This window comes from Nothobranchius furzeri, chromosome 6, assembly GCF_043380555.1.
Source record: "Nothobranchius furzeri strain GRZ-AD chromosome 6, NfurGRZ-RIMD1, whole genome shotgun sequence".
Lineage (NCBI taxonomy): Eukaryota > Metazoa > Chordata > Actinopteri > Cyprinodontiformes > Nothobranchiidae > Nothobranchius > Nothobranchius furzeri.
In genome coordinates this window covers 30,643,688-30,663,177 of record NC_091746.1, presented here as the reverse complement: position 1 = coordinate 30,663,177, position 19,490 = coordinate 30,643,688, and the positions used below count along the sequence as shown (strand labels likewise).

At 44.4% G+C, this 19,490-nt stretch overlaps 1 protein-coding gene across 2 annotated transcripts in view; it reads right to left on the bottom strand.

Moving 5' to 3' along the window:
* The window catches only part of sorcs3a (sortilin related VPS10 domain containing receptor 3a), a 314,356-nt gene that overhangs the window by 250,740 nt on the left and 44,126 nt on the right, over positions 1-19,490 (bottom strand). Inside the window, exon 1 of one of the 2 annotated variants that reach the window (XM_070552120.1) lies at positions 4,126-4,277. The exons of the other annotated variant lie outside the window; for it this stretch is intronic. Coding sequence (XP_070408221.1) covers positions 4,126-4,146 — 21 coding nt within the window. The 5' untranslated portion in view covers positions 4,147-4,277. Of the gene's footprint in view, positions 1-4,125; positions 4,278-19,490 lie in introns of those variants that run through there. 2 annotated transcript variants of the gene reach the window in all.

Genomic DNA, 19,490 nt, shown 5'->3' with positions numbered 1-19,490 from the left:
ATTCCGATTCTTTGAAGACATGACATGTTTACATGAGCCAGCTAACCACAGGTCCTACTGGATGAAATAATCTTAACTTCAACATGATTTTTAACTCTATGAACAACAACATCACCTTCATTTAGAGAAAAACATGTTTTGGAGACAAAAGAAGACGACTTGCAGCACAACCAGTGTGTTTGTTTCTGACCACAACCAAAGTGTGGAAGCAGCCTCTGGGATGAGAGGCTAAATGTCTCCAACATATCCAGAAACGTCCAGCTGTTTCCAGCTGAAACTCTCAGGATGATCATGTCCAGGACGACTGAGAACTACACCTCCATGCTGCAGCAGCTTCAGTCACAACAGGAAGTGAAACTTAAACGTAGCTGCTGTCAGTAACAAGCTAACAGATTTAAACATTAAAACTCAACAGAAACAGTTCAGAAAGGAAATTTTATTATTATTATTATTATTATTATTATCATTATTATTATTATTGTTATTTATTGTGGCAGAAGCTGGTGTGGTCCACCACAGAGAAGCTTCTCTAGCATGATGACTTTAATTATTCTACAGGTTATTGTTCAGGCTGCTGACACTCACTCACACACACACACACACACACACACACACACACACACACACACACACACACACACACACGAGTGTTGGTGACTGCTGACGCTCCGTGTGTGTGTTGTTATTTCTGCAGTGAGACAAACTCACCTCACACGTCCAGAGTTTGTTCTTTAAGCTTCTATTGAATCCACCGAGTTGACGTATTTAACACGTTTCCTCTACGCTGCAGGAGTTAACGTTTACATCACGGAGTTAAAGTTCCGCAGACGCGATGGGAGGACTCAGCTGCACACAGACAGCTGGTGTGATCGGCTCTGAAAAGCGTTGATCACAATTTGCAGGTAATGTTTATTTTTACACGGAGATCGGCCGCAGGTTCCTCTTCTGTCAACATTCTAGGAATAAAAGCTGGGAATCGAAATAAAAAACGTTGAGCGATTCCGGGAAAAATGAACAGTTGGAACCGGTTCCAATCGATGCTCGATGCCCAACCCTACCTGGCATGATCCTGGCATGTCCTGACCTCCAAGTTACCACCATCCACCACATCAGCCTTCATGCATCACACCTGATCCCCTCATCAGGCTCATGCCACACACCTGCCTCAACAGCTATGTGTTCCACAGTCAACCACCAGCACTCTGCTAGATTATTGAATGCGTCTGATAACTAGATCTTCCAGCCTTTTCATCCTTCCTGATCATCGCCTACCGACCTCCTTCCATACCTGACCCTCGCCGAGAACTATGCCTGCCTCCATGACCTACGCCTGACCACGACCACGTCCTGAACCTACCTTGGTCTGATCCATGCCTGTCTTCGACCACGTCTCTCGCCTGCTTCTCGAACCTGCTTCGTATCATCCTGGTTCCGACCCACACCTGCTCTCTAATCTGCCTTCACCTGAACTCTGCTCCGGTAACATCTCCTCTTAGCTTCAGGCTAATAAAGACTGTTTTCTACCACCTACTGGGCTCTGGTGTCCTTACGGTCCTCTGCCAAGCTTCACGACAATACCATTTCAGGTTGAACACCAACACTGTAGTGGAGCAGGGGCAGAGAGACCAGGGGTCTTAGCACACCTCTGTTGTCTCTTGGCTTCTCGAGGCTGGAGGCTAGGAGGGGGAGCTGGCCATCTGGTTGGGGTCTGGGGTGGTGGGTTACTTTGCTCAGCGTTGGGCGGGGGAGCCTGCTCATCAGCACCCCAGCAGAAAGGGGTGAACTCTGGGAACAGGTGATAGTTGTACCCTTTGTGCAGCAGTGCCAGGACCAGAGTGAATAGGGTGTGTATGGGGAGCACGAGTGGGTGTCTAAGGTTCCTTTTGTAAGTCTTTGGTTGTATGTGTGAGCATGAGGGAGGGAGTGTGTGACTGTGTTTGTGAATGGCTGTATATGTCAGGTGGGGTCTTGGACTTTTCCCCTTTCCTGGTAATTCTTGTGCTGCTAAACATCTTCACCTACCCTCCTCCTGACACATTTGGTGTGGGGTGTGGTGCCTTGGTCTGTCCGAGTGTTCGCGGCCCCTGGGTCAGGGGTTTTAAGATTTCTGCTGTCTGCCTGATTGATCCTTGTGGCTGCTTGGTGGGATCTGAGTGCCTTGGCTCTGTTGGGTCCCTGGCGGGGGTGGTCGCCCCTGGGTCGCTGGGTCCCAGGCTCTCCCGGCTAGGGGGTGGGAGGCTGCGGGCGGGCCTGTAGGCTTGCCACCGATATCTCCCGGGACTCTGCCGGCTGCTGGTTGTGGCCCCCTGGGGCGATCCTCTGCGCCTCTCGAGGGGGGCGGGGGCTTTTCTGGTCACAGTCTCCCTGGAGTTCCTGTGTTCTGGGGCAGCTCCTGGATCTCTGGGACTTGGAGCTCCCCCCGTCTCCTACACATCTTTGGGGGGCGGATCTGTGGTCCCTCACACTCTCTGTTGGACGCTCCTATAGAGAAACCTTACATAAACAAGCGCGTGTACACACACAGGTGCTCACATGGTGCTCTCATAAGTATGGACTTGGACACGTTAAACACAGGTCTTAAGGCTGTGGTTGGCACTAAATGCACTATGATTTATTATCGTGATTGTTCAGTTAAACAATGTTGATTATTTATTTCCTCATCAGGTTAACGCAGTGATAGCTTGCTCCTGATGTATTGCTGTGTGTTGTTTTTCTCTTTCTGCAGGTCTAGAAGCAGACTCTTGTTCATCATTAGTTATATTTGTGGGTTTTACCTTCACTGAGAGCCAGAAAATCAGACACCATCCAGAGATTCACTTCCACTAGCAGCTGTCCTACATGTTTATTTTATTCAGTCAGGGTTATTTCATTTATTATCCGAGTTCGTGAGTCCCCTGCAGTAATGACAGACACTAGTTCACCTCTGTTATTCTACGGGTCAGAGAAGTCTGCATTAGTTCCAGTTGCTGCTCTAAAGCTGCTCCTATGCTGTAGGAATATAAACCTGTATGACAAAGTTAGCGGGTTCAACCTGCAGCAGAAACTTTCAGCCTGTTTGCTGCCAGCAGGTCTTTTCCTGGGAGACAGAATTTCAGGGCAGAAAATGCCAGCTACTATATTTTAAACCCTAATAACCCAAGATGGAGCAGTAATCCTGCACATTCTACTCCACGAGTGCTCGGTGTGGTGAGAGGCTTGGTTGGTTTCCAGGTTACAGGAGGCTGCTGAGAAACTCTTGATTTTCTACAATGAAGTCAGGTATCTTCGGTCACTCAGAGCTTTCTTTAGGGAAACCGATAGATTCATGGTAGAGTAAATTTGACACGTGATGCTAACTGAAAAAAAAATGAAGCAATAAAAATAAAACAAAATATCTGAAAATTCCCAAAAAATTTAAAGTGAGAATATTAGAGTAAAAATACGAAACATCATCTAAATGTATGTATGTATGTATTTATAGACTAAAATGAAAACGTATTCTTACGTATTCTACAAACGTCTCTTTTCTCTAGTTTCCTCCTGAATTCACCAAGTTTGAAATCCTGCGGCGATGCGACTCCTAGTTTACCGATTTGAAACTCTGGAGGCCGAGTGATTACATGAAGTCATTTACGTGCTGAGGCGGAAACATCCAGATCCCGTCAGACGTGCACAACCCTAATTCTGATATTTTAATAATGTCAAACATGTTTGTGATGCGGAGGCATTTGGTCTCCATGGCAACAGAAGGAAAGAATAACAGATGGGTGTCATTTTTCTGTGAGGTAGAGGTGAAGCCTGCGAGCAGCTCTCTACCTGGGTAAACCAAAGCCAAACCTGTGTGGCAGGCTCCTCTGGCTCCGCGGAGATAGCCGAGTAGCCACAGAGCTAACCTTGACCACAGCTGCCATGGTGGGCGGCTGATGGAGGAGCGGGGGAGTGGAGGAGGGAGAGGTCATGATCTGCCCCTCTGGTACTAAACGGCTAATTCGACTCTTTCCCACGAAAACACCTACCGGAGCCAAGAGGCAGAAGAGTTTGTGCGATGCATTCAGCCCATCAACAACTTAACAAGCTGGAATCTGAATGGCGTACTGCTCCACCACATGAACAACTCCCACCCTCACCTCCTCCTCTCGTACTCACTCGCTGCTGCTGCTCCTGCATGTGGCTCCACACAATCCATCATCTTCTTCCACGACTAAGACTCTGCAGGTTCCTTTGTGATCTCGGTGCACCCAGGAAAATATTCTCTCCTCGGATACCGACTCTCGGTGCTCCTGTTCTCTTAACCTCTGATTATTTATAGACCGAACTCAGAGAATGCCACTCACAGCAAGGGGGCTGCTCACGTTAGCAGAGGCAGAAGCAGATAGTCTCCTCTGCCCTCCCCTCCCACTGGGTGCTCTCTGGAGTCTAAAATGGTTTTTGGAAAGAGAAGAAAAGCACACTTCAGATTCCGTTCTGCTCGTACGACGCCGTGTTTCGGACTAACTGCAACATGCAGGAGGAAGTTCAGCAAGGCTGCTCTCTTATGTTGAGCTAATCTGCAGCAAATTGTGCATTTAGGAGCAGAAGCTGATGTGTTTGACGTAACAGCGGCGTGTCTCCATTAACACAATGTCAGATGTCTGTCTTCACAGCAGGAGGAAGAGGAACATTTGATATGATGGATCCAAAGTGGGACACGTTCTCTTTACTCAGCAGGACGCTCAGACTGAAACGAAACCAGACAAATCCGAACAACTCCTGATTGAATCAGCAGAAGTAAGTCAGTAGGTTCCAGGTCCTCAGACGACGCGAGCGTCTGTGGAGGCTTCACGTGGAGGCAGCAGGAGGGAGCGAACATGTCAGGTGTGTGTTCGGTCGTTTGACAAGTCAAGAGTAAAGGCGTGGAACCACTGGTGTAGTTCTGACTTTAGAAGTGGGAGGACACAACCGGCATGAGGACTAGGGGGGTCTTGGTCCTCAACGCATTCTCACACCCGAAGCATCTAAAACTGATGAAGAGCGACCAAGTGTTCAATTCCGACACCCCCGTGTAAAAAGGAGATTTGACTGAATCGTGACCTTTACCCTCTTCAATTTAACATTCCCCTCACCCCATCCTAACCTTAACCCACTCTTTGCGTGCAAATCTTTGTTTCTAGTTCTGTCGTCCCTCTCCAACACAGGGATTGGGAAATTTAGAAGGAGAAACTGGGTGATGTGGATTTGTCAGGATTTCATAATCCTAGAGTTTCACCAAGCTAATGTAGGAGATAGGTGTAGGAGACTATTTTCATGTTCAGCCTGCATGAAAACACTGAGTGACTGATTATAATAAGAAATAAAAGAATTTTTTTTTCAGTGATCAACAACTTTAAACTTTTAATCCCAGCGGTTCCAAACATCTGGTGCTGTCGTCATGAGGAGCGGCGTGGAAGTTCACAGGGAGGGGTGTGGTCTGCGAGGTTGTCAGCACACACAGCATGATGAGGTTAAACCAGGAGCCTCAAGACATGAAACAGCAGACGTCAACAGTCTGTAGCACGAAACTCGGTCTGGATTTAGTTTTTCTCACAAGTCAAGATTAAAAAGTACAAAAAAGCCAGAGGATAAAAGATGCTCCTTAGTGTGTGTGTGTGTGTGTGTGCGTGTGTGTGCGTGTGTGTGTGTGTGTGTATGTGTGCGTGTGTGTGTGTGTGTGTGTGTGTGTAAAACATCAGAAACTCGTGTTTTTCACCAAATTTCCTGGCTGTGTTTGAGTCTTCGGGTCGTTTAGCGCTGCGTTTCAGACGAACGGCTCCAGCTTCAGAGAGCGCACTTGCAGAACGCCGTCTTTGGGTCTCCCTCCTGATAAAGCTCCTCACAACGCATTCTTACCCCGGGATTCGAGAGGATTAGTCACGCTGCCATTTATCAGTAATTGCTGTGTGTTGCTTCATCCTGTTTTAATGGGAGGATTATTTTTACTTTGCATCGACTTTATTTGTTTTCACTGACAGTATGTGATGCCCTCTGGTAATCTGAAAAGCATATTCTGATGTAACGAGCTGCTTCTCTTCTCTCTGCGGCAGCAAACATCCAGATTAGAGGTGCTGAAAAAATCAATTCAAGTCTGAATTGGGATTCTTGTTCATAAAGATTCAGAATCGATTCCAAGAACTCAAACATTTGGCCTGTTACAGGTTTGAGATCTGCAGATGTGTTATATTTTACAAGGTAAGCAAAAATAAATGCTGCCTTTTGGTCGAAAGATTGTTTCTGTTTACAGTTTTAGAATCACTTTATTTTACCTTGTAAATCAGCATTTTTGGAGCACGACCAGTTTAAAGTCGAATAAAAATGTCCCATAGCTTTAACTAACTTGTACAACATGGTAGTTCATCCTGGAGCTCACTCTCTTTGTTCATACTGATTGTGAATCGATTTAAATTGAGAATCGAGAATCGATTCTGAATCGAATCAGCACCCCAAGAATCGGAATCGAATCAAATCGTGAGTCGCTCTAAGATTCACATTCCTAATCCAGATGCAACCAAATCCGAACCGACGCGCCACATTCCAGGTTTGTTTTCACCTGGAGCAGCGATGATCAGTGATCCGTGTTGGATGCCCTGCTTTTCTTCTGGCTCTGAACTGAACCACAGCGACTAAAACGTGCAATAAGAGCTAACTGAAGAGAAAACACCGCCAGACGCTGGAGCTGCCAAAACATTCATTTAGGAGAATCACTAAGCCACCTTCAAAGGCCTCGTCGAAGCAACTTGTTCCTCTGCTGCCTCAAAGGGGCGAGAGCATCCTGTCAGCAGCAAACGCTGCTGGTGAGACTCACGTTTGTTGTAAAGTCAAATGAAGGATAAAGAAACGATCCGTCTCATGTAGCTCATTAGAGGAGGGATGAGCTCTCAGCAGAGAACGACCCATCAGCTGTCAAACACCTGCTCCCCGCGTCTGAGTGGCGGGCGAACGGCGTGCAAACAGTCGCTGTGAGTGTACAACATCCAGAACAACAACATCAGAGCGGCACGGTGTGGCGCATCATTACCGCTCCGCCAGCGCTCGGCAAGACGGAAGCAGCTCGGAGACTCCAGGAGATGAGAAGGAGCGTCGCTGCCTCCAGAGGTGAGGTAACACCTGATGAAGGTTCGAACAACTTGGATTTGAAGTAACAGAGATTAACTGTTAATTACAGCTGAACCGTGTTATACCCGTTTTAACAAGCTTAGTCTGATGATAAAGCTTTAGCTAAATGCTAACCCTAACGCTAAACATCTGGATGTATAATGATCACCTAAAATTATGATTAACTTAGATTTACATTGTGCAGCATGGTGGAAAAGTTGGTGGCAGAGAAAAGGTTGCTGGTTCGAATACCAGCATTGCCACCTTTAAAGCATGAAGTTAGCATGTTGTCCCCATACATGTATGGTGTTAGCATGCTCTCCCTATAGGTTTTCTATGGTTGTTTCCCACATAACAAAAACACGAGTGTCTGGTTAAACGGAGACTCTGACTGCGTGTCCCTGTGAGGGACATGAGACCGGTCCTCGTGTCCCCGTCTGCCTCTCTCCTTCTAGCTCCGTCAATTCTGGAGTTAAAGGAATAATCCAGCATAAATTCACTAACAGCGAGAGGTTGGTGTGTTGCTGGAGGTCCATCAATGCAAATATAATCTCATTTAACTCTGAGGATTGTCCCGTGATTTAACTGAGTTTAACGTTGTTTTGTGTTTTTGTCTTTAAATTATCGCTTGTTTAATTTATTTAAAAAATAATAATGAATTATAAAAGAAAGAAAATAACTATACTAGATGTTGTCAGGGTTACGGGTTACCCCTCCTTTCCACCGCAGCCGTGACGGAGCCGTCAGCAGCACGTCATAGCTGCTGATGGGAACCGCTGTGGTCAACAGAACCTTTTCCACCGGAGCCGTCAGCAGCGCGAGTCGGCCGCGTCTCAGGAGCAGCATGTCGAGGCCTTTATGTGCCGGTTCTATTTTCTACGCACCACGCCTCTGAAACGGGTCAAGTTCCACATTTTTGGGGAAGGAAAGACAGGAAATCGGACGCGGAAACGGAGAGCAGCTCCCGAGATTTTCAGAATAAAGAAACGTACCGCCTTCCGGTTGCTTTACTTTAAAAAAAAATCTATTATTATTATTATTATTATTATTATAGATTTTACTTGAAACGCACTTTACATTTCAATGAAATCTCAAAGTGCTACAGTAGGAAATCAGAAACAATGTATGGAATAATTAAAAACAATGAATAAAAACAAACATAAAACCATACAATGCTAAGTTAACACATGGTAAAACAACAGCAATACCAATAGCTTGTCACCTAGCTAGCGGTCTTTGTTTTTCCATAATGGACGACGAAAGGTTGATTACTGTAGTTTCCTCCTGCTTGTTGTTGTGTTTACTGACGAAGTCACGCGTGATTTTGCTAACGTCGCGTGACTTCGTGCTCGGTCGGTGACAGCTGCTCCCCTGCTGCTTCGCGTCTCGCGGGAAGGGCCAAGCAGCAGCTTATGCGAGCAAGACGTGCTGCTGACGGCTCCGGTGGAAAGAAGGGGTTACCCTTAATTTTAAAGTTCTACTAATGCATTGAATTTATTTGTTTGTTTGTTTTGCATTTTGAGTTTTGATGAAACTCGTTAAATAAAATCTGCAGCAGAAAAACAAACAACTGACATCATTAGAAATGTTTTCCAGTGGCACAAAGAGTCTGAAACATGCCGACCTCAGCTGGAGGAAAAACAAATCAAGAACTTTTTGCTTCAGACGTAAATTTTTATTTATGCATAAACACAAAAACGTCTTCCTAAACAGCCTCCGGGCGTCTGATGAAACGGAGTTAAAATCTGAATCTTGACATGCTGCTTTAATCTCAAACTTGGTTTTGTTTTGTTTTTTGTATTGTTGGATTAGATTTCTTCACCAAAGCAGGATGTAGGTTCATAAAATACGTTTGTCGGCTCAGGGAGTCATGATGGCGCCTTGGTGGGGTCGCTGACTCACAGCAAACAGGTCGCAGGTTAGAATTAGGGTTAAGGTTAAATATCCTCACCAGGATAGTCATTTAAATTGATTTATGTTGTAAGTCAAATGAAGATGAAAATTGTGATGTGAATGTGACGTAATGCATCACATGTCCCAACTGAGGTACAATAAAGACTTTTTCTATTCTATGTAAATGATGTTTAAATATTTATTCAAGATCTCCAATTGTTTAGATATTGAGACTACATTTTGCTCCACTGGCCCGCCAGTTAAAGCTCAAATTAACACATATTTTTACTACATTTGCAGTGGTCTCTAGTCAGAATTAACACCTTTAGGGGACTTTGGGGGTAAAAAGGCTCCAGTGCACCTGTTTGAGGATGTAAAGGTCAGCTGGAGCAGAAAGTAGCTTCACACAGCAGGATTTGGAGTCTCGTTTCCTGATCTTGCCCCTGATTGGCTAACAGCAAAGAGACTCTACAACTGACTCCATTTACCTTCCACAAACAACACAAACCTGGAGGAGTTCTGTTGTGTGGTGGATTTGCTAATGCTAATGGTTAGCTTCTACTAGCTGGGATGTTCTCTGCTGTTTCCTGGATGCGTAAACAACAACAGCATTCTTCGTCTTGAGCCAAGATGGGTGAAGTGACCGTGTGATGTAGACATGTCAGGCTTTTCTAACCTTACAGTTTCACCGTTTATTTTCTATCAGAAGCTAATGCAGGAGCTAGGTGTAGGAGACTGTTTTCATGTCAGGCTGGACTGAAAAACCCAGCAAGACCAGTAACAATCAGAAATGACCATTAAGAAAGGGGTCTCGATGTTCCACGCCTTTAAGATTGTGCATTTTCATGCCGTTGGACACAGCTGAGTTCAGAAAGTAGCTAAAATGATGCTGTATGTTAGCTTTGGCCAGAATTTAAGATCATCCTCCCACCCCTCCATTGCAATAGGCACAGGGACTGTCTGCTTCTTGAAGAATGTGATTTTTGTCTCGTATTACAGTAAAGTGGCTGTTTAAATCTGCAGCTAATGCAGGAGATAGGTGTAGGAGACTATTTTCACTTTCAGCCTGCATGAAAAACTCAGAGTGACCAAATATAATCAGAAACTATAAATCTAAAAAGGTTTCTCAGAAAAGGGTTTAATCAGTAAAAAGTAAAGAAATAGCTCAACTCAGGATTGGTTAGCACTTATTTTCCTCCGTAGTTCCAGTTTGAATCGCTAACAGTTTTAGATCCTTCGAATAAACAGCCGAAGGTTTTATCTGCATTTTGTGATAAAACTAAATAAGAATGGTTTTATTGTTCATAAAGAAAACATTTACCAGATGTGAAATGTGAGTTTAAATGAGCTGTTGGGAGGGTAACTGGTCTCATCCATCTACAGGTTTGCTAAGTGAAGCCAAAACCAGCCGCGCCTCTGTGATGGACCGTGTTCTCCTGCAGGATGATGGTTCTTCACCTCCTTCTTTTATTAATGACACATAAAAAAAGTCAACAACAGGGAAATACAGAAAGTTCAATTACTGTGTGTGAGACTTTACTCGCGTTAAAGTCGACCCTTAAATCGCACACGGCGCCGCTTTGCAGGAAAGCTCATTTTGTCAGAAAAGTAAATGATCTTCTCGGTTCCCTGGTCCCCCTTGTTTCACCAAGGAGACTCACTCTTAATCTCTTCATGAAATGAGACCATAAACAATGAGAAATTCACCAGACATCTTCTATTCCTTTCCAGGGGAAAAGGTTGGAGCTGGCCTTGGGCGAAGCTGTTAGAGCTTCATGCTCCAGCAATCTGGCAACTCCTCCTGCAGGGAGCCTTCACACGGGGGAGGGGGGTGTAGTCGTGCAGGAAGCACAATCTGGAGCTTGTTTTGCTTTTGAAACTCAAATGTTTTTGTTGTTGTGGAGAGGAAGGAAGAGGGGAAAACAGGGTTTAGTCAGTAAACCGACGGCGTTACGTCATTTGATCAGAGACATAGAGAAAATGAAACACGATTAAGGTTGGTCGGCCAGTCCTGATCAGCTCATCACTGAGAATGTTTTACATTTTACTGAGTGTGCAGAAGTCCAGGTCATAAGGTCATCCGGATAAAACCAGTGATCCTCCAACATCTTCTGATTTATTCGACATTCGGCTGATTGTGATGCAGATGTATTAAGACTGAAGGACAATAAGAGATTTTACTGGATTTGATTGTTTATTTTTAGTAAGAAACCTTCTGAAGAACAAAATCAAAGCTTGGTTTACATTTGTGTCTTTTTAAAACTCAAACAGGAAGAGGAAATTAAAAAGATACAGAATGAAATCTGGTGTTTTTGCACATCCTCGATTCGTATATTTGCTGGAGGAGTGATGCTGTGCGGAGATGGGAGAACAAACCTTTAGCAGAGTGAGCAGCAGCAGCAGAGTCTGGGCCTAATGAAGCAAAAACTACACAACTATCCATTTGTGTTGCATCTTAATGAAACGACTACACCGCCTCGGGCCTGACTGTCAGCAGAGAAGGAAGGAACATCAGTCTGGCAAAAAAATAAAAGCTCATCACACCCCACGTAGCCGCGGTGTGACTGAATCAGAGTTTTGTAACCAGAGTGATGAATTTACACCCAACCAGGCTTCCAACGTCGTTTTTGTCCTCTAGGACTTTCCTTCACCCCTCCTTTCCAACAGCGTCAGCGGCGTGTAATGTAATGGAAGCGATTTACGCACTAGCTGGTCCCGCCCAGTCAAAACATCATGGGACTAGTGCAAATAACTAAGAAAAACTGGTTTCTCAGTGAAGGAACTCTTTAAGTAAGAAGAAATCAGCGCATGACTCGTGTTTGACTTCCTGTCTGACAATCTGAACTGCAAAGTCTACAGGGTTTGGAAGCGTAGTACTTAAATAACTGTCTTGATACGTAAACAACACATCTTTGTGCTTCTGCAAAACTTCGTGGCTGGTGTGAAGTTACGTGTCCACTATAATTACTAGGGATGAGCGAGTACACCGCTATCTGTATCTGTACGCGGAATGGGCGTGGCATAACCCAGAAGTGGGCGTGGTTTAACCAGAAGTGGGTGTGGTTTACATCAATATTTTATTTTAAGTCTGAAATTGATATGGATTAATCAGAAGTTGATACGTGTATTGTTTATTTGAAAACTATTTGCAGAGCAGCCTCAGAGTTTAGATTAAATGTTTTTGATCACAATAGTAAAGAAACTATTACAGAACACGTTGTTCAGTAAAATCAGAACATTAATATTTAAGTGCATGGATTAATACATCTGAACTCATGCAGTAGGAACTAGGAAATATGAAATACTAGAACCAGACACAACTTTATATATATATTTTTATTTTATTTTAATTTGATTAAACAGATTTTTTTCTTAACGTTCTTGGCATTTTGCCCCACAAAGTTAAACAAAACAATGTTGATTAAGGTGTGTGTGTGTGTGTGTGTGTGTGTGTGTGTGTGTGTGTGTGTGTGTGTGTGTGTGTGTGTGTGTGTGTGTGTGTGTGTGTGTGTGTGTGTGTGTGTGTGTGTGTGTGTGTGTGTGTGTGTGAGAGAGAGAGAGAGCTAGAGAGGGTGAGAGGGAGAGAGATGGAGTTAAAAAAAAACCCGACCGGAGCGGAGGTAGTGAGTGACTGATGCACGTCAGCTCTGTCTTGTCAAATGCACCATGTAAGTTAGGAAAATAGTAACTTTAAATATTCAACAGAAAAAGAGGCGAGCTGAAGAAAACCTGGGGAGTTCTGAAGAAACGTGAGCAACAGTGAAGCAAGCACAGAGAGAGCCGTGACTGTCTGTGTGTGAGTGTGTGTGTGTGTGTGTGTGTGTGTGTGTCTGTGTCTGTGTCTGTGTCTGTGTGTGTGTGTGTGTGTGTGGACGGACAGACTGAGCTCCCAGCCGGCTAGAGAGTTTTGTGTCTAGGGAGGGGCGGGCGCTCTGTGACTGGCCAATCACAGAGCGTGAAGACAGTCAGTTACCCAATGAGGATTTTCCTTCAGCACGATTACAGATATTTACCAGGTTTACTTGTTTCATGCTCGTACTCGTCAAAACTGCTTTATCCATACCGGATACTCGTCTGAAACCAGTATCCGGCTCATCCCTAATAATTAAGCCTAATTTCCTTGAAGTACTTTCACGGCAATTACGTTGTCCTGTGGAAAGGAGGGGCCAGGCTCCCAATGTAATATACTGGTTAGTTTAGGAACCCAAAGTCCTTCAGCACCGACTCTCCCATCAGACTAATGGGCTCGACTCACGGGAGGCGACGTCGCCTCTCCTCCATTCATTTTCAGTGAGACATGTGTCCACTATATATATCCACAAAGCGATAATCGCGGGTCTCCCTCCTACTGAGCGAAACACGAAAAACGTGCATGTGAAATTTTGCGCTCGTGCACGTGTCGTGCACAGGCGAACCAGCGACGCGATCCCAGAAAGTTGAAACATTTTCAGATTTTCATCGCTGTCGCTCGGACGAGGACCAATCAACGGAGGTTTCATTCACTGACCAATGAGCGGACAGGAAGCTCCGTACACCTCCGAGCAAACATGGAGGAGAAGTTGATTATTATTATGTTTTATAGTAAAATCAGAAGTAAGATTTCACATAACTCTAGCAGCACCTTGTGAAACATCATATCTACCGCTTTATTAACTCTGAACCGCTTAAATAACCTTAATTCCCTCCAACCTGACACAGCCAAGCAAAACAACGGAAGTTTAGATTTCGCCATGGAACCGAACGCGCCGACGGCTTTGCCGCTGGCCGCTGGTTGCCTCCCGCTTGTCAGGTAATAAAAGAGACAGCGACGAATTTCGCTGATCGCGGTCGTTTGTCGCCTCCCGTGTGTCGAGCCCCTCACAACCAGTCAGAGGCTCCAATAAAACGTCAGCTCAGGTTGGCCCGGCTGTCCCAACGCTCCGGCTCCCAGAGCTCCGGTCCTTTAATGAATCGTGGAGAATGAATGTTTTCTGTTTTCTTTTGTGGTCATGTTAGCATTCACTAATGAAACGCTGAGTTTGCATGAATTCAAACAAACAGTTAAATAAATGATGGATCCTTCCTATGGAGAAATGATCTTTCAGATAACAGTTTAAACTAAACATCCGATGAAATTAATAAACTAATCACGCGTTCTTTAGGAAGCCCTTTTTTCATGCAACTTGGTGGAACCTAAAGTCCTTTTAGATGATAGTTGGATCATTGCCAGGGGAATCTCATGCTGGAAATACAAATGTTTAAATATATTTTTGGATTCCTTAACTCCTTCAAGAGCAAGTCACCCGCTCATCAGTTTTTTTCTGATAAACTATATAAATGCGTGTCTAATCGTGCTGCAGACACGTGTCGTCAATAATTTGGTACTTTAGTGCATTTTAGTTAAAATTTAATTTTCTGCCTAAAACTGTCAGTGTTGTGCCGTCGTCAGGTAAAATCTCTGCACCGCATTTGAATTTAAATCTGCCATCGCTATCGGCTAAGAGGTACCCTAGAACGTTAGCTGGTACCATATGATGTCACAATGTCGTTGTGAGCCTGTGTGGGTGTGTGTATTTGTTAGTGGCTCCGCCCTCTCGGTCTGCTAGGCGACAGCACTTGTTGCATTTTTTAAACGGGAAGTGAGAGTGGAGTAAGACTCTGGTAGGGGGTGACTTGCTCTTTAAGCACGGCAAAAGGTAAAAAACGAGTTGTTAGCTAAACTAGCCTAACTAGCTAAAATTATTATTTATTTATTGTTGAAAACATTTAATTTGACAGCCAACTACCTTCTGGTGCTTTATTTTATATCTAAAATAAAAAGAAACAACCACCATTTTCTACATTTACATATGATCCCGATTAAAATCCTGAACTTAGGTAAATCATGAGGAAACGTGCCAGAAGTTATCCTAACCACCATGTTTGGTCCACAGAGCCACCGTGTTAGCACCGACCAGAACCCAAAGACCCGGCATCGTTACGTTTTTCCACACTGCTTGTTGTGATCCTCGTTGCCAGGATGACATTAGAACTATGTGCTCAGAAACTCCCAAGTGGATCTCTGGAAAACGGGAATCTAATTAGGCTCTGAAAACATTTCCCTCTGCTGTCACATAGCTGTGTTTCTTGGGAATTAGTCCCTTCCTGGAGAAAAACACAGATGGCACATTGGACCTGATGTGTTCAGGACTAAATGGACCATAAACGTTTCAATGTGACCTTTCGAAAGCGTTCACGTTCCTAAAAGAGGAAAGTGTCACTTCGGAGGTTTGCAGTGTTTTCATTTAGTTTCTTTCTGTGCCGCAGAGGTGGATCCATGGGAAGTTCTTCTCGACGGAAGTTTCTCCGAGTCGGTGAACTGTGAGCCAGCATGAAGTCAGGCTGTAGTTGTCGGAGTAATTTGCTTTTACATATTGTAACTCGACAGGGACGCTTTAAAATGAACATATGGACCGAAGCTGTGAAAGTCCTCGTGATTAGGTTCATTTCCTCACCGAGGCCATCAGCGTTTCATCGGCGCGGCCTCAGCAGGATCAAACTAACAACGATGCTGCAGCAAACATTAGAGCCACCTGACCCTTCAGCAGCTTTCTAACAGCAGCTTAACGCCAAACGCCGTGGTTATTAATGTGTGCACACAGAGCACATCCACCAAAATGACCCTTTTCAATAAAGTCGGGAGGTTTTAGTTCATATTGTGATGGAAAAGGCACTTAAGGTCGAGTCACGGAAGCAAAAACAAAAACCAAAAGACTCCACCGTCTAAACAAGCTGGACAACAGCTGAATCTTCTATTTCATACGGTAAAAACACCAACGTGTAAGATGTCCATCATCGCAAAACGATGTCATGTCTCGGTCACGTTCGAAGAAAGGTTACACTGAAACAGATTTCACGAGCCAGCTGAAGGGTTGTCAGTTTGTCTCCTTTCAAAAAGACTAGAAAGGGTCTTTGCTTCCAATCTGTGAGGATGTCGAGTCTGAGCCAAGCCAGCTGCAGCACCGGCATTTGTAATTCGACGTTGGCCAGATAAAAGCTCCAAAGCTGTTTAAAGAACCACAGCCAGAAAACAGAGGCGACCCAGAAGTTAGTTATTGTACCCCTAAGAAGCCTTTGTTTTGTTTTACTTTATTAATGGGTCAAGCAGGCTAGAGGCTAACGTTAAGCTAACATTAAGCTAACAATGCTAACGATGAATTAGAAGCAAGTTGTCAGTTTTTAAATGATCTCCAGCTACTTTTTCAATTACCAACAACCTCGATATTACAGTGAGTGGTATTTATCTACTTATGACTCGTCTTCGCTCGTCACCTAAAATCAACAGCCATGAGACTCGTGAAATGTAAAGAACCGTTGGTTTGTACAGATTTTCTAGCCAGAAGCTAATTTGAAAAACTAGTCCTTGGCGCTAGTGACTTGTTTGTTTTGAAAATGTACTGCAGTACCCAAATTTGACCACTGGATGTCATTCGTACTTGATTCTTACATCATGCATCTTTAACCAATACTCAAAAAAAACGGGGGGGACAGCTCAGGTTGCAGGTTCAATCCCGGCTCCGACCAGAGAATGCTGCTGTTGTGTCGTTGGACGAGACTGCCTCGTCTGCTGGTTGTGGTTTGAGCGACCGGTGGCACCAGTGTCGGGCATAGGGTTAGATCGCCTCAGGCCAGCTGTGGCTACGTCATCACCAGTGTGTGTGTGTGTGTGTGTGTGTGTGTGTGTGTGTGTGAATGACTGATTGTGTTGTGAAGCGCCTTGGGGGGTTGCAGAACCCTAAGACGCGATATACAAATACAGGCCATTGTTCCTGTTGAAAACCATGATCACTAACCATGAAAACCTAACTGATTAGTTAAAACTGTGTTTCTATATACTCTTGCTGTTCTGTACATGCATTGCCATGGCAACCACATACATGAACTGTGCGTGAGCCGTGTGAGGTGTGGCTCCGGCTGACACCTGTTTAGCAGGTGGAAAGGTACATGTGGATAACTTTGTCCCTACATCAAGGGAACGTCTTATTTTATTATTTTCGTCGTGGAGCTCAGAAAACCCAAAGCTTCAGCTTCTGTCACCCTGCCTCCCCCTCTGCTTTCTTGCTCTTTCATGAGTTGAACTGATGCTCCAGAGTTTGACTGTCACCAGTTTCACATCCATCTTTAGAAGTCAGCTGAAGTCTCAGCAGCTCAGAACAAAAGTTGAGGGATCGGCTTTGACAGAATAAAAGTTTAAGATTTATGCTTTTTATGTGTTTGGTTTAAGAAAAGTTAAAGTTTCTGCCAAGGTTCAGAGGAGGGCCACGTGTCAACAAAACAAAGCTACATACTACTGGATGTTGAACGGCCTGTGGAACCGCTGAGATGGCTAAAAGAAGACCTTCACAACCGTTCCTGGGGTTTCTTTTCTTCTGTAGGATTTCTGTCTCCAGTCAGCCAGAATTGACAGATTTAAGCTGCCACTACCCTGCAGCAGCGTCGCCGGGTCTGAACCGGGAGCGAATACCACCGATATCCCAGGATCTTGTGTGATTTGTGTTTTTCAGAGGCTAAGAGCACTTCAAAGGGCCTGCAGATAACATTCTCACCTGGAGAGAGATTTCATTTGGCTGATGAAACTGTGATTTCTGCCTCCTTAACATCCCTCACAGAAGAGGAAGCTTGAGAGGAGAAATCCTGGTAGTTTAATTTTGGCCAACTTCTGAAACTTCTGCTTTCACTGACAGAATAACAAATATGTGGACTTTTACTAGAGGCGTCTGCAGCCTGATCCCCTTCATCCAAATTCAGCTTAAACCTTCCGGCTGAGTCGTCCTTACAGAGAAGGATTTTCTCCATGAGACAAAAATCTGACTGCTTCTTCACTTTGTCTGGAATCGTTAGAAGGGTTTTATTTAAACACAGTGGAAAAAAGTTTCTACGCAACGAGAATGAATTGTGAGTGAAATGCAACCGAACGTGATGCTTTTGTTTTACACAATCTGAGTCATCATCGACTCGCTGCGTGAAGCCACACGTGTTGTAACGTGTTTCCACAACAGCCCCACTGCTGCCAAAGTGAATCACTGTCATTTTGGACTCAATAAAAAATTGCAATGTTACTAATTCAAATTTTAGACAAAAGTTTTGTTTAAAAAAATTGTTTCCAAGAGCTTTCTATCGTATGACATCATCTGCTTCCTGCTCCTTCCCGCTGAAGACATGGCGACTGCAAATCATCCCGGAAACAGGTCATTTAACACATTTCTGATGAACTGCCCCAGAACATATTTGCAGTAATTTACTCATTCAAGTCTCTAACCTCCAACCAAAATTATACCAACGATACATTTGTTCTCTTAATAGGCTGTAAAGAAGCCAGTAGAAGTTAAATTGGATTAATTAAATTGCTTAAGAGCTATTTATTTCTATTCTCATTACTTTGCGACCAATAGCTGTAATACTCTATTATTAGAGAATATCGCCTTGCTTGGTCTTAGGATGATTAATTAGAAGGTTTTAGGATTCTTTTAATTATCAAGGGATCATCACACTTCGCTCTGATTCAAGAACCCGTCAGTGTTTGTTTATGTTTATGTTTATTTATTTGGCAGGCACTTTTTTCCAAAGCGACTTACAATTTATAACCTACAGGCAAATGGTTTAAACCATCATTTACTGTGAGTGGATGCGAACCAAGAGATGGGTGTCTGGAACCAGGTGTGAATTTAGTATTTCAGAGTCAAAATCTCCGCATCTCCGAGAGAGGAGAGTTCTGGATAATAAAAGAATTTGGTTTGCATCTGAGCTGTAAGCTGTTCTTATCAGCCTGCATACAGACGCCATCTCACTGTGTTCTACGTACCCGAGTGGAGGCGCCCTTACGGATCCGAGATGTCAGGGGGGTTGGAGACCCCGGGTACAGAAGTCCGTAGACTGACTCCTAGTACCGCCAGGTCGGTCCAGGATCGCTCCAGGTAACACGGGTGGACTGGATGAAACCAAGCGGCTCAAAACCACTCTGAAGGAGTGTTGCAACATCAGCTTTGTTCTGCAGGAAACATCTCTTGTTGTCCTCAGCTTTGCAGGTGCAAAAGCTTACGGTTTTGACGGTGTGTCAAAATCCTTTGGTAGCTCGGCTAAAGATGGCCGGTCTTAAAGCTTTGCTGTCTAACCCTCGTTCGGTTGGAGGTTGGAACTTGTCTCCGGGTGGAAGCAGAGCGGCTGGTTTTATAGCCCGCTCTTTATCGATTACCAAAGTTATAAAGGATTCTCAGAATGCACACTCTGTGGTGAAGAGCCGCTGAGTCAGCGTAACAAGGCTAGTTTATGTGTAATGCTTCTTCATTTAGCCTCACGTCTTGTCAGGTGTGAGTGATCTAATCCAGTAAACATACTTCGCATCACTGAACACATTCATGAAACATTTCAAGATTTTAATATTCATGTCTGTTGTCCTGAGCAAGGGCGTAGGAACGAGTTTAATATTGGGGGGGGGGGGGGGACACATTTTGGAAATCTAACAAATCTGTTGTAGGTCAACTTCACTGAAAAAA